Source organism: Melozone crissalis, unplaced genomic scaffold (genome assembly GCF_028551555.1).
Source record: "Melozone crissalis strain CALT ecotype California unplaced genomic scaffold, PUWL_Pcris_2 ptg000023l_1, whole genome shotgun sequence".
Taxonomy (NCBI): domain Eukaryota; kingdom Metazoa; phylum Chordata; class Aves; order Passeriformes; family Passerellidae; genus Melozone; species Melozone crissalis.
Genome location: NW_026535801.1, coordinates 8274747 through 8290108, shown reverse-complemented (window position 1 = coordinate 8290108; position 15362 = coordinate 8274747). Strand labels below are relative to the sequence as shown.

Here is a 15362-nt window from a genome sequence, read left to right as displayed (position 1 = left end):
ACTGCTCTTCTCTAATATTGTTCTGTAAAATCCATTTGGCAATTCCCCTGGGTACATTGTGGCTGCTAACATGAGGGCTCTGTCCAGGGCATGCTTCTCTCCAAGGCTGAATTTGAGTGCTTTTGGTGACCTCTGTGTCAGTCCAGTGTATTTTTGCCATACTTCTTTAAAATAGAATCCTGTTCCAGGGTTACAGTGTGTTAAGCATAACAGCTGTGATGGAGGAAGTGAAATGGTCTTCCAGGCAGCAAAAACTTTCAACTCATGCCCCCCTTCTTTCCAGCTTTGAGGTCTGAAACCTGTGCAAACACACAGAAGCAGCTGGCTTCTGGTTCATCCCAGCCAACTGTAGGAACTTTACTGTTATTCTTACATAAATCTCATCAAACAAGGCTCTCTGCTAGTTCAGAGCAGAGAATGCCACCTCCCAAAGGTTGAGATTTGTCCTTTCTGTTAACACAAGGGGTTGTGTGCTGAGGCTTCTCAAGCTTGTCTGACACAGGGCTATGCTTAAAGTTTTAGTTTTAGACTGTTTTTTCAGTCTAGATCTGAAATTCCTAACACAGTGTCATCATTTCTACTCAAAGTTGATCAATAACTGCTCAAAAACATTGGCAGGCTGTGTTTCAGCAGGAAAGATATAAAGTGGCAGGCAAAAACTGAGTAAAGAAAAACCACCTACTGAACACTGATTTAGTAACCAATGGACAAAGATACTTAATCCAAAATAATTTCACACAATGTTTTATAGCCAGAAGGGGCCAGAGAGCTATAAAGGCTAAGAAAAAAGCTATGTGGAGTACTTGCTCCCTCACTGTTGAGAGTGGCTGGGGTTGAATCCTGATTTACTGTTATTGGATTTCATATGTGACTCCTCTGAATCTTTAATCATGTATGCAAAGTGGTAGATAAGCATCCCTTTGTACTACAAACAGTGATGAGGAGGAGATTTGCTGCTGTGTGTCTCATTCTTGTCCTGATAAAATTAAGAGGGGGGATTCCAGTGTAGTTTCTGATTAGTCTGAAAAGTCTGAAAAATGTGTGACCTCCAATATTTGATACTGCAAACGCTGTAACTGGTGTCAGGCTTCAGCTACAAAGGCTTCTCCAGGTTCTTCTGGACCTTGTTGGGCATACAACTGCACACTTGTGTGCTGCAGAAGCTGGCTCTGCAATTTGCAGTCTGCCTAGGCAGAATCTAAACCTGTCACCGTGGTCGCTTCAACTATCCCTGACATATGGCTGTCTCTGCATTGAAAGCAGAAAGGTGTTTTAACATGACCTGCTTTTTCAGCTGAATGTTTCTGGGGGGACAGCAAAGAAAAAAGCATTCAATTGGGAAAAAGCTGATATTTAGGGAGAAGCAAATTACCCTGAGGGAGTTTGGTCAGGTCAGCTGCACAAACATCTCATGGAAGATTGGCATTAGGTCTCTATTGAGAGCAGATGGCTGGAAGCTGAGTTTGTGCCAATTTCCTTCTTTGCAGCAGGCAGGTATGGCATGTGTGGTTTGATGCTGAGGCGAGTTGGGTGAGCTCTGCTGAAGCTGGGGTGAGGGAGCCTCATGGTTTTTGCTGTTGTGGGACATTCAGTGATGTAGGAAGGCGGGAAATTTCTTATGAAAAATGATGGACAGGAGCCCTGTTATTACAAGTGAAGGATGTTTACTGATTTAGAAGTCTTAGATTTCTTTGGTGGGTAAATAAATTTTCTGAAAATTAAGTTTCTTGAAGGGACAGTGTTGCTTATTTGCAGTTTAGTTCTGAAATATATATTTAAAATTGCATGTTATTGAGGGCATAGATCTTAAATGAAGCACTTTGCAAGGGGTAACCATTATGACTGTTCAAGAACTTAAACCATCATCTCAAGGACATAATCAGTTACTTAGAGTCTTACCTGGGATCACAGTCAAGCATGTTCTTCCATGCCACCAGACCAGGCTGACAGCAATGCCTGAGGTTTTCTACAGTGTGCTGTACTTTTTTCCTTTGGTGACTAAAAGGTTAGACAAAGAAAATAATTCTGGAAGTTTCTAAATTTTGTTCATTTATTTTTCTTTAAATGTATAAGTGTTTTTGTGTAATGAATTGGAGGTCTTTTTCTCTACAGTGCTCCTATGATAGTTCTAGGAAGTAGCTCCTTTTTCAAAGCTGATTGTCCTCTATTTCTCCTTCTGCTTGTCTTCTTTTGGGAGCTGCAGGATCTTACAATAAAATGTAATGAGGAAGAAAAGTCACTAAGCACAGAGGCATTTTCCAAGGTTTCACTGACCAACTTGCGTAGACCAGCAGTTCCAGATCTCTCCACAGACCTGGGCATGAACATCTTCAAAAAGGTGAGTGAAAGAAAACTGTGCTTTAATTTACCTATGACTCAGCACCTCAGTGTCTTCCTAAACAGCTGCTGAAGGTCTGCTTGGACTATGTATTCATGAGGTCTGCTTGAAATATATATTCATGTCATATGTGAGGTCATCATCCCTTTTCACTAGAGTTGATTCTGCATGTTATTATATTGGGTTTTATATGCACATCCTGGGCATAGTACTGAAGTCTTTATTCAAGTAATTGTCCTGATGGAACTGCATGAGAGGAGGCTGCTCAGACAGTGCTGAATTTTAAGTGCCAGTGCTCACTGTAATTCCAGCTAATTCAGTGAGTTCTGCTTTTTTTACCTTGTCTTAGCTCTGGGTTTCCACCCATCCGTTCCATGCTCAAGGTCAAAGAATGCCATAAAATTATCCAAGGGCATCCCTCCCAGCCTCAGGCAAGACCAAAATCCTTCCAATGCTCACAGGACCCCAGCATGCAATTAGACTCTGCCATGGGAAATGGCCGAGATAAAATGCTCAGAGTGCAAAGTTATACTTGGGGAAATATATCTGTGTTATCTTTTTCCCTGAAGTGGTTGTTTTCCATGCCTCAAAGCTTCTTAACTGCTCCTGTTTCTGGTCCTCTTGCTGCAGTTCAAGAGCCGCAAAGAGGACAGGGAGCGCGAGCGCAAGGGCTCGATTCCGTTCCACCACGCCGGCAAGAAGCGGCAGCGGCGGATGGGGGTGCCCTTCCTGCTCCACGAGGATCACCTGGACGTCTCCCCCACTCGCAGCACTTTCTCCTTCGGCAGCTTCTCTGGAATCGGAGACGACCGGCGTGGCATGGAGAGGGGAGGGTGGCCAACCACCATCTTAGGTGAGGCGTCGCTGTGTCTGCCCCAGGCTCCGTGTCGCTCTTGTTGTGAACGTTTGGAGAACAACAGGGGCTGTTTCTTCATCCACTCCTTCTGTCACCCTCTGTTCCTGGTTCTGTTTGCTTAATTAAAAAAACTCCTCTTAATTCCAAGACTGTTGTTGAGTGGAATTGAAGGCTGTGAGAACCAGAGGCTCCAGGATATTTGAGTGGATGGAAGAGCGAGGATGTATCTGTGTGAAAAGATTGGGCAGAATGTTAAAGCATAAGCGAGTACACTGCATGTATTTTCACTAGGATAACATGGCCTGGTGAAAGGATGTGACCCAATAGTTTATTTACAGCTTCAGAGGCCTTTCAAAGTAAAAATGGACTGTGTGGATGAGTGGCAAATAACCACCGTGACTGATCATCATGACCAGTGATAACCTGAGCATAGCATTGTAACTTGTGCTAAGCATTGGCATTTTCAGTGCCTTGAAGGGAAGCAGAGAAGAAATCTGGGAAAGGGAGGAGATTGCATTCCTGAGAGTGGGAAGGTATCAGGGCATAAATGTTTGCATTATTACACATCTGTTGGTACCTGTGTGGTGGTGTTCACAGGGGTCCCAGGACGAGGGAAGAGACAAGAATGTTGACTCCATGTTTCAGAAGGCTGATGTATTATTTTATTATATATATTATATTAAAATAAAATTATATACTACAACTGTACTAAAGAATAGAGAGAAAAGGATTTCATCAGAAGGCTAGCAAAGAATGAAATGATAAAATTTTGTGACTGCTCAGAGTCCTGACAGAGCTGGACCTGTGATTGGTCATTAATTAAAAACAACCACATGAGACCAATCAAAGATGCACCTGTTGCATTCCACAGCAGCAGATAATTATTGTTTTTCTTTTCCTCTGAGGCTTCTCAGCTTCTCAGGAGAAAAAATCCTGGCAAAATGATTTTTTCATAAAATATGTCTGTGACATAACTGCTCACAGCAAACCTTGAAGGACTTATGCTTCAGTTCACTTTTTCTCTGAAAACTTCTTTACTGGAACAATAGCTACTCTGGGAGCCTGTAGTGATCTCTGTTCCACTTGGACACCACCGTTCCTGTGTGATAGCAAGCACTACACAAGCATTGCATCTTCAAATAGATCCAAAGAATTTTTATATTCCCTTCTTTAAAAGAGAAATCTTTGAAGAGGCAGCAGTATCATTATAATGACAATTATTACAACAGTATGACAATTGTTAGCAGCAGTGTCATTAGTGTCATTAACAATGTCATTAGTATGCTGAAAAAGTTCTATTCACAGTTTTCCTGGAGTGCATATTGGATAGAATATAAATAGGCTATTTTCTCAGTGAGGCTTACACTGTCTTGATATTGCAGAGGTACAGTGTTTGAACCTAAAAATTTGTTACTTCAAATTTCTAAGTTCTCTAAACAGTGGTTTTTTTTTGTATTCTTGAAAATTTTAGTTTGCCTTAGCACTCCTCTAAAATGATATACTTAGTTTCCTCTCCTCTTTCCCCCAAAAATAAATTCCTATAGTATGCCTCAAAGGGTGGAGTCATACAGTGCTGACCAGTTTTATTTTCTTGCAGTTGGTTAAGAATGCAGGTGTCTGCTAAACCAGTATGTGCTGAGGGGAAGAGCCTTGCAGAGAGTTTGGACCATTTTGTCTCTCTGTCAATGAACCCACATGAGGGATCCCACCATAATCTTTGGTTCCACTTCACAGCATGATGAAAAATCTTGATTTTTACAGACTCCAATCCTTTAATTTCTAACCACAGCTGCTGTCTCCAGCCACCCCTCGGGTATCTAAACAAAATCTCCATTTCTTGTTGTCCCTCTAGGGAAGTTTACCAGGAGGGGAAGCTCTGACACAGCCACGGAGATGGAGGGGCTGAGCGCCCGGCACTCGCACTCCCATCACACGCTGGTCTCTGAACTGCCTGACCCCTCCAACAGCCATGGGGACAACACAGTCAAAGAAGGTAAATTTAACACATCAGGACAGGTGTTTACTGAAATATCAACCCCAAAAAGTGAAAGGAAGAGGTACTGTTTCTACATGTGTGTGACTAATTGATTTTTCCTTTTTTGTTTCTTTATCTCTTGACGGGTTTTATGTACTATGAAGAAAAAGGTTTCAAACAGTTCATGTTTATCTGGAGCAGTTGTTAAAACAATTGGTGGCCATCAGCAGGGAGAAGGCATGGTTTGAGGTTTTCTTGCCTTATCACAACACAACACAAAAGTGTGAACAGAAGCTTGGTATTGCTATCTTTAATGGCAGCTAGCACAACTGCACAACCTGTCAGGAAATGTGATTGCCACTCTGACGAGTTGCTATGTACATAATAGAACCAGTCCATCACTGAGTCATTGCTTATTAAATGCATTAGATGTCATTAGTTCATTAATTAGAATATATTTATATTCAATAGCCATAGGAAGAGATTCTTTGTTATTCTCTAGCCCTTTTACTGTACTGTCTGGCAGATGGTGGTCTAAACAACCCTATGGGTGTCTTTCTACACTAGAGGGTATATAAACCTACCTACAAAGCACTAGGTGTGGGAAATTATGAGCACTGGGACCTAGAAATCAGCATGAGTTTTAAAAATATGAGACATCCTTGATAAAAAATTGCTCTTGAAGCCAGCTTGCTAACCTGAGCAGTTCAAAGTTCCTGTCTCTGAACACTGTGAGCTCAAGACTGCAGTGCCTTTCTGATCAGACAGCTATGCATTGTGGACATGGTTTAGACTGTCACAGGTATTGTTATTTTCAACTGGTGTGATGAAATATTCCAGATTGATGTGACTTGGAAAGCTGTTTCAAATTTGTGCTGTGGTGCTGCTACCTTTACCCCTGCTGCCTTTCAGCTGCAGAGTTCTTTCTCTTTGCCTTGCAGGGGCAAACTGCTGCTTTTGAGATGAGGCACTGGATTAATGCAGAGAGTAAAATCCTTTTGGATTAGATTTAGAATATCTGAGTTACCTGATCTACTTGACTGCCCATTTAACATCAGCTTGAGCTGTCAGAGAACTGAACTGCTGGAACAAGCTTGGGGTTGTTCTAATTTACACTGTGCTAAAAGAAGAAATGAGTTTACCTTTGGTCCCTGTGCACATGATAGGAATTAGGAGCTTGTGATTTCTTTTGGCATTACAAACCACTTTAGGAGCTGCTCCCTTTAGGCAAGCTTAGCCTCAATTTTCTATTGTGTAGCTGTAGAGATAGAAATTTATTTTCAGGTAGCTGCTTTCCTCCCTGCAGTGAGGTCCCAGATCTCCACCATCACCGTGGCCACCTTCAACACCACCCTGGCCTCGTTCAACGTGGGCTACGCCGATTTCTTCAGCGAGCACATGAGGAAGCTCTGCAACCAGGTGCCCATCCCCGAGATGCCCCACGAGCCACTGGCATGTGCCAACCTCCCACGGAGCCTGACAGACTCCTGCATCAATTACAGCTGCTTGGAGGACACGGATCACATTGATGGAACCAACAGCTTTGTCCACAAGAATGGCATGCTGGATCTCTCGGTAATTGGCAAGGAATGAGGAAAGCCAGGTCCCTCTTCTGTCAATGTAGCTGTTCCATTGAGATCAGGGGTTTGATGGGCTTTTCCTCCACATCTTTATATGACTTCTCTCAGCAGTACATAAAGGTCAGTCAGATACATTTGTGCATATCCTAAAAGTCTCCTCTGAGAAACTGCAACTCCTGTTACTCCTTGCAAGGAGCGCATGTGCATGTGGAATGCACACATCAGATCTTGAGTGGCTGTGTTCCTGGGGCATGCACCAAATTCCCTATAAAATAGTATAAGACTGAGTAGCACCTTTCTTCTAGCACCTTAAACCTCACTTTTTCTGCCTTCTCCTCAATGACTTGCCAGCTCTTGGTGCACTGAAGCAGTGTTCTCAGGCTCACAGATGTCATCTCATGGTTTCCTTTTCAGCCTGACTGTGCCCAGCCTGTGGTTTCTTTAGGGCTGTGTATTATTTGTTCAGAGTTTGTACTGTGCCCGCCCTAATGACTCTCTGGAATCTAGAATCTTTAAATATTACTAGGAGAGGGAATAATTCTGCCTTTAAATGTGATGTTTGAATCCCTCAGGTGGTGCTGAAGGCTGTTTACTTGGTTCTGAACCATGACATCAGTTCGCGGATTTGTGACGTGGCACTGAACATTGTGGAGTGCTTACTGCAGCTCGGTGTGGTGCCCTGTGTGGAGAAAGTGCGCAGGAAGAGCGAGAACAAAGAAAACGAGGCCCCTGAAAAGAGACCAAGTGAAGGCTCCTTCCAGCTTAAAGGGGCTGCTTGTGGTTCAGCCTGTGGGTTTGGGCCACCTCCAATTAGTGGAGCTGGAGATGGAGAAGAAGAAGGAGGCGGTGGAGGAGGTGGCGGAGGTGATGGAGGTGGTGGAGGAGGAGGAGGGCCGTATGAGAAGAATGACAAGAAACAAGACAAGGTTTGTCTTGCTTCTCTCTTTGTACAGTTCCAAATGTACTTTAATGTCTGCTAAGATTGAGTATGCAGCTGCCCTTCTGTTTTGTTGTGGTGCTCACTTGGGGTTCTGCTGAGGAAACATGATTAGCACTTCAAGCGCTGTAACTACTGCAGAGAAGCAGCTGCCAAAAATGAAGTTTGTGAGCCTGGCACGGACATTTTCAATATCTTGACAAAGTGTTTGCAATCCTCAATGACAATTTTTTTTCAGGTTTATTATTCATAGCTTGTAAAGGAAAAATGGAACCTAGTGTGTGAGCACGGTTTCTTTTTTATTTGATTACTAGAAGTCTTAAACTTTTCAGTATTGCTATGAGAATTGGACAAGAGATGCTATATTGCTGACCTCTGAAGCTGCAACTTATTATAGGAGCATAATATCTAAGACATTTTAAAAAGAAACTTAGTTTTCTACTCAGCCAAGCCAGTTCTGTTTTTCAGGGATAACTGTTTGAAGTAAGTTTTGAATGGTATGCATAGCAGCACGTAGGGACTTCACTTTTAAAAGCATAATTTTTGGTGGGAGCAGAAAAGGAGGGGGCTGGTCTCTAAACTTGAAAAATAATTGGAGTAAACACTTCAAGAATAACAACTCAGTAATGGAGTGTCTGAGATGAGAAATGGAAAGCAGTTTGTCAAAAATAAAATGCTAACAGAATGCCAGTGATTGTGCCAGGGTTACCCACTGTCCTTCCCTCTGTGACCCTCAGGATGAAGGCCCATCTATCAGCACCCATAGGCTGGCACTCACAATGCTGATCAAAATTGTGAAGTCCTTGGGCTGTGCCTATGGTTGTGGAGAAGGACACCGAGGGCTCTCTGGAGACCGCCTGAGACTCCAGGTATTTCGGGAGAATGTAAGAGAATTAAAGCTCATTAAAGTGTCCCCCCTTGTACTGCTGAGATGGCTGCCTGCCCCCTCTGTAGCTTTCCCTGTATTGACAGTAAATGTGTTGCTTTTTGCCCCGGCTCACAGACTGTGTTGCAGCCCAGCCGTAGCAGATTTTCAGCTGTAGCGTTGCCTTCCAGTCCCTGGGGCTTTCTAAGGGCACTCCTGGGGCCCAGGGTGCTTCTGGCCACCCCAGCAGATGGGCTGGGACAATACATGGGAGCAAATTCCATGTGTGAGCTGGTGTTAGTAATTTTTCACAGGATAGTACCCCAAAAGTGTATGCTACCTACAAGAGGTGCAGCTGTCTTGGGTTGCCTATGTAAATCCAAAAGTCTGAGGTGTAAGTATGTAAGTATGTCCACCTTTGCTAGTGGTGATTATGACTGCTGGGCTGCTCCATCAGCTCCTGATGGTTGGAGTGCACTGTATTTGCACTGTACTTGTTCTGTTGTTCTGCAAGGAAGCAAAAGACTCACTCGTGCCCTTTTTGAAGAATATTGTGGGTCATAACTGTAGGTTCCTAACAATTTTGGTCCTGCCCCAGTCAAGACATTGGAAAGTGCCCAGAATGTAGCCCAGACATCAGATTTAATCCAGAAGAGTTTGTCTCCTTGAGATCAGTCCAACTCCCTGTTAAATGGGAGCCTTTCAAAGGCCTTCTCAGTGCGTGCCTCTTCCTCACCTTGTGTGCTTGCAGAAGGGAGCATTTTCCATGACTATAATGAGAGTTTACTTATCCCATGGGATGTGTGTGAACCACTTTCTTCTCCATGGCTTTGGTTAGCTTGAGCTGTGCCAAAAGAGCTGTAATTAGATTCTGGGCTCTGAGGCTGATTTCTCAGAGATGGATTGGCTGCTCTGTGTCCTTTCAGTGTTCTTGTGTTAGCTAGATTTCCAGGTGCTGCAGGAGTGGACACAATTGGACAAGATGGATGAGAGAGTCCCAGTGGTAGCAGTAGAAAGGCTCTGCACAGAGCACTGGTTGAACAGGTTCCATATTCATCACCATGTCAGATAGAGTTTTCCTTTGGAGCTGAGCCAGCAAAGCATTTAGACCTATGCATAACATCAAGTATAAATAAATAAGTCTCTTGGAACCAAGATTCTTATCAGGCCCATAGAATTGAGGAAAACATTTCTCTACATGTGTAAGTCTGCTGCATTTTCTGTGTGTTTGTCTGGCCAAACTGCTTTGCATGCAGTGTTTGTGTTGACTGTGTGGACAATCATATCTGAGTTTACTGGAAAGTTAAGCACCCTACTGTAGATAACAGGAGAGTTCATGTTTCCTGTAGAGATGATGTTTTAGATTCTTTTAACTCCAGGTTTCATGGTGTCCCAGTAGAATGGCTAGTTTTGTGATAAGAAGTTAACAATTAATAGTTTTTAAGTAAAAAGTTAGTGTTTTGTATGATGAAAATTGAATATAGGGGCATTCAGTAGGTTGGGTCTGATCTGGAGGGTGAAAATCAGATGCCTGAGGCTAAGAACCTGTTCCACCAAGGCACTGAGCATTGACAGAGGTGGTGCATTCCCAGTTCATTTACATCCAGTGAGATTTTGCTTTGGGGTTGGGCACAGGAAGAGAGGACAGGAGATAGAGCTGGTAGTGGCTTTATCACCACCTCAAACAGTGGCGCCCATACTGGTGCACTCTCTTTGGTGCCGAATTTCTTGGTGGCTCCAGAGGTGAACCTGTCCTGTTATGGGACCATTCAGAGACAGCTAAGTGCAAAGTCACCTTGTTCTTGTTAGCAAAACTTGAGCATGTACTTTGATGTGATATGATTTGATGGGCACTGTTGCAGGCCCAGAACTGCCTGACCAAGCTGTACAAACTGGACAAGATGCAATTCCGGCAGACCGTGAGAGATTATGTGAACAAGGATTCTCTCAATAACGTGGTGGATTTCCTGCATGCTTTACTGGGATTCTGCATGGAGCCAGTCACTGACAGTGAGTACTCCTAGCATCAGTCACTTGTGTGTGTCTTAAACTGTGCCCTCAGAGTTGTGTGTCTTAAACTGTGCCATCAGAAAGAAGCCCCATTTTTGTCCTTCGCAAACTACAAAATGTGATTTGCTGTTCTCAGAATATATAAACTGAATCCTTAGCCAATGGGGGCCAAGGGAGCTGGACCTCTTTGGATCTGACCACCTTGCCTCTAGATCTTGTAGCACACAATGCACCTGAAATTGAAAGGCTCCCTTTGATTCATCTGACCTCTTGTTCATGGCTCTTCACAGAAGAGATTTTCATTAAACCATGCCTTGGGCAGGAAGTTTTCTGCTTCATGACATGACTTCAAGGCACCAGGGGGAATGGCCAGTTTAATACAGAGTTTTTTCTGAATAAGGAGGTATAATTGAGCTTTAAAACCCTCTGGGTGCCTCAGAGCTTAGAAGGCAGCACAGTAAGCAGCAAGAGCTACTTGAATGAATGAGAATATGGACACACAGATGCATATGCCTGCAGTTACAAATGCATGTGTGTACATAGGGGGGTTTGAGGATTTTTTAAAAAATTATGTTCTGTATTAGAACAATCAAGTATTTATGCTTGGTCACTGCATGAAGCAACATTTAAGAGTGGCTGTTTACAGAGTAGAAATAGCTGCTCTGAAACACTCAGAGTCTGACTAATTTATTAGCCTGTCTTTGATGCCAGAAATTTCAGGGAAAGCATCAAAGAACATTATATAGCCAACTTTCATGAGGAAGAGTCCCATATGACATTTCCCTAAGTGTTCATCAATTATTGACTGGCTTATTCTTTGAAACATGACAGCTTACGCAGCTCTTGAGAGTCTTTTCTCTCATCTCAGGAAACTGGGATGTTTTTTGTAATTCATGTAAGTGCGTAATTATTTTTTGAGTCTTTCTGAAAGCTTGGTGTTCTTGTGCACCTTCCAAGGAAAGCATTCCTATAGTTTAGAAGATTTTTGTTTCATGGGTGTTGTCACTTTGCTGCTTAATCAAACACCCTGTATCTCTTAGAATGGTAACTAGAAAAAAACTGGAGTTATTCAAATTTGAAGCCTTATTCTGTGCTTCTCTAAATGAGAGATGCCAATGGAACAAAGCTAAGATTGTCCTGATATTTTCAATCCTTTTTCATAATGCATCTATTTCTGGGAAGTACTTCATATTTATCATTCATTTTACCCTTTGTTTCTGCTATATTTTTTGTGGAGTGGGGCTGAGAGAACTGAGCATAGGATATTAGGTGGGAATTTGTCTCATATATCATAATCATAATTCCTTCATGTGTGTCTTTAAGCCCTCCCTTTTAAACTGTTCCAAACAAGATGGCTTGCTTACACTTGAATTTTACAGATAAGGCTGGATTTGGGAATAACTTCACCACAGTGGACAACAAGTCTACAGCCCAGAGTGTGGAAGGCATTATTGTGAGTGCCATGTTCAAGTCATTGATCACTCGCTGTGCATCCACCACACACGAGCTCCACAGCCCAGAAAACCTGGTAAGCACTTGATACCAAGTTGACAAAGTGATTGTCTCCCTGTACTGGGCACTAGTGAAGCTGCATCTCAGAATCTGGGAACACCCTGAAGTTTTTTCCCCAAAAAATGGAGATGGGGCTGGGAAAGAGTCTGGAGCACATGTCTTATGAGGAACAGCTGAGGGAAACAGAGTTGCTTAGCCTGGAGAAAAGGAGGCTCAGGGGAGAGTTTCTTGCTCTCTACAGCTTCCTGACAGAGGTTGTATCAATATGTGGGTCAGTCTCTTGCCCCAGGTAGAAGTGACAGGACAAAAGGAAATGGTCTCAAGATGCATCAGAGCAGGTTTACATTAGATATTAGGGAAAAATATCTTCACTGAAATGGGAGGTCAGGTATTGGAACAGGCTTCTCAGGGATGTGGTGAAACTGATGCCTCGTGAAGGCTGACTTAGAACAGAGGCTAGATAGAGTTAAAGAATAAAGTAGAGATTTATTAAAAGGATTTCCTCAATGGATCCACTTCGGGCAGCACAAGAGCCCAGCCAGGGCTGCACCCAAGATGAACCAAAATGGTCACAAAATGGACACTCAGTCATGGGGTCTCTCACTTTTATAAGTTCTGGTCCATTTGCACATTGGAGTTAATTGTCCAGTTACAGCTTTCGCCCATGAAGTCCCATCCCTCCTGTTTTTCTCTCTTCAGCCCATGTTATTTATGCTCTTGGGCCTGAAATTTGGATCATTTGTCCTTGGTCCCCAGTTAGAGAAGGAATTATTTGTCTCCCTACTCTGTGAAGAGAGCTCACCATCCCCTAATATGAAAAATATAAAAGCTCCAACCAGAAGTGATCAAAATAGGATTGTGATCAGAATCACTATCTCTGAAAGGATTTAAAAGATATGAATGTGAATGTGGAAGCAAGAACATGGTTTCTTGCTGGACCTGACAGTGCTGTGTTAATGGTTGGGTTCAAGGATCTCAGCAGTCATTTCCAACCTCAGTTATTCTGTGATTCTAAGACCACAGCTGCAATGAATCACCTTTCAGCAAAGTCAGAGGCAGATCACTTGGTTAACCATGTGGCCCTCTGGTGCCAGACCGTGTGAATTACGGAACAGCAGCTTTGTAGATCTTCCCAAGGTTAAGACAAACATTCAATTTACTGAACGCATGGAGGAAAGGGAGATGTTGCTTTTTGCTATGTATGTACTGTCTTCCCAGGGCAGTCAGTAGACTGGATGACATGAGTGCTCTTCTCCCAAACTGGTGTATTTTAGCAGCTTACCTCAGGCCTGCTTTTTATCAGAATTTAGGATTTTTCATGGAAGCAAATAAGGAATGTTCTTGCATTCCATAATTACAGCAGAGCTGTAGAGACACTGAAGTCCAGCTAAAAGGGCAGTAATGCTCTGTGAGGAGAAGGAAAACCACATTAATACTTAAACCAGCAGTGTAGTCTACCTATGTCCAAATCCTCTAGTTCTTATGGCTATTCTTCCTTTGGAGTGTTTCTCATAAGGGATTATTTGGTGCCATACAGAAAAACATGCCCCGTTATTGGACCTAGATTAGGAGCACCAAGGGTAAATTTTTCTTATAAATCGTGTTTTTTCTAGGGCCTATTTTAGTGTGCAAGGTGAAATTTATCCCTAAGGGTAACACTGTTAATTGTGACTGTATGGAGAATACAGCATGTAGAGCATGTGTGCAGATTTGTTGTTGCTTTGTCATTGTTTAAAGTTAATTTTGTCATCAATATCCTGCTTTAAAAAAAAACCTTAATCAGGATACAGGTGAAATTATAAATTTGTTGAGGTTTTTTGTTTGTTTGTTTTTGTTTTCCTTTGTTCCTTGCTGAGAATTTTCAGAATAATCCAAGGTCTTTCAGGAAAGCTCACAGATCAAAAATCAAGCCCTGTAAAACTGCCCTCCATCCCCTTCCCCTCAGATATAGAGGTGATTTGCACATCACAGATGTGTATGAATGTTCGGAACTAAAAAGGGCTTTGAGAGTAGGAGGGAGGTTGGGGAATGAGTGAGTCATTCCTCTCTCTTCATATGATGTGAAGCTCTAAAATAATAAAAAAAAAATCCCAAGATACCCACTGGTTCTGAAAAAAACATGCAGTTGTTTGCACTCTACATCCTCTCACATACACCTGAGGTAATTTGTGCCTTTTAAGTTTGTGGTCTAGATGAATGGTATAAAACAAACTTTAAGTTCGTAGCTCCCTCATTTCACAGGTTTTCTTTTAGCCTCTGATACCTCTCCATCTGCAATATCCCAATGCAGATCGTGTTGTTCTGCACTATGAGTTTCCAGCCAAAAACCACAAACTGTACACCTGGAGAGTAGATCACACAAGAGCCAGAGGAGAAGTAATGGCCTGGTGAAGTACCTCAGAAAGTACTGACTCTCACTGCTTCTTTAGAAACTGCAGACTGAATTTGTTTGTATTGTTTTTTCCATGGTGTCTTGCTGCTCAGGGCTTGTACTGTGATATCCGACAGCTGGTGCAGTTTATCAAGGAGGCCCATGGGAATGTATTCAGGAGAGTGGCACTCAGTGCCCTCTTGGACAGTGCTGAAAAGTTAATACCAGGAAAAAAGACAGAGGAAACAGAGCAAGAGCCAAAACCTTCTGGGAGCAAAAGGTGAGTGTCAGGAGGGAGAAGGTAAATGACTGACTTGCATATGACTCTATGGCTATCTGTGCCAAACACAAATATAGGAAGTCCCAGAGGATTGTTTTATATTTAGAGCTTGTCAGTTCTTGATGTACAGACTTTTGCTGTGGCAGCAGCCTCCTTTAAAATTTAATGATCTGAGACTGCAACAAATTTGCAGAGAAAATCATTGGCAGTCTCATATAAGAGGCATAAGAGAACAGGAAACACTGGGACAAGGAGACGTTAAGAGAGCTAAGAAGCCCAGTGTCACTCCCAAAACACTCACTGGATGTACTTTTTAATATGCATCCACATCCTTTGGGATGTGTACCTGTTTTTCTGACAGGCAAACCCTGGCATGCAAAACAAGTCCCAGAAGAAATCTAATACTGACATGCTTCTTTATCAAAAAGAAATGTCCTCTGGTGCTTTGAGGAATTTGTGTTCTTAAAATGTTGGGAAGGAGGATTAAGAGAGTTGAAAAAGCCCTGAAAAAAAACCTTGGCTTTGCTGCTAGGAGCTGATGCCTTTTTTTGGGAATAATATGTGAGTTGCTAAGGAGAGAGTGCCTCTCGAAAGCTACTTCGCAGGTTTCCATGTGCAGTTCTGTGTGATGACCGTGA

At 42.7% G+C, this 15362-nt stretch overlaps 1 protein-coding gene across 10 annotated transcripts in view; it reads left to right on the top strand.

Moving 5' to 3' along the window:
- The window catches only part of UNC80 (unc-80 homolog, NALCN channel complex subunit), a 122104-nt gene that overhangs the window by 19536 nt on the left and 87206 nt on the right, over positions 1-15362 (top strand). For 8 of the 10 annotated variants that reach the window (XM_054278233.1, XM_054278232.1, XM_054278231.1 and 5 more), the window contains exons 9-17: positions 2204-2338; positions 2969-3191; positions 5047-5187; positions 6476-6744; positions 7322-7675; positions 8424-8570; positions 10414-10561; positions 11941-12089; positions 14558-14724. In XM_054278233.1, coding sequence (XP_054134208.1) covers positions 2204-2338; positions 2969-3191; positions 5047-5187; positions 6476-6744; positions 7322-7675; positions 8424-8570; positions 10414-10561; positions 11941-12089; positions 14558-14724 — 1733 coding nt within the window. The remainder of the gene's footprint in view (positions 1-2203; positions 2339-2968; positions 3192-5046; positions 5188-6475; positions 6745-7321; positions 7676-8423; positions 8571-10413; positions 10562-11940; positions 12090-14557; positions 14725-15362) is intronic. The other 2 variants (XM_054278230.1, XM_054278236.1) reach the window with 1 other exon arrangement.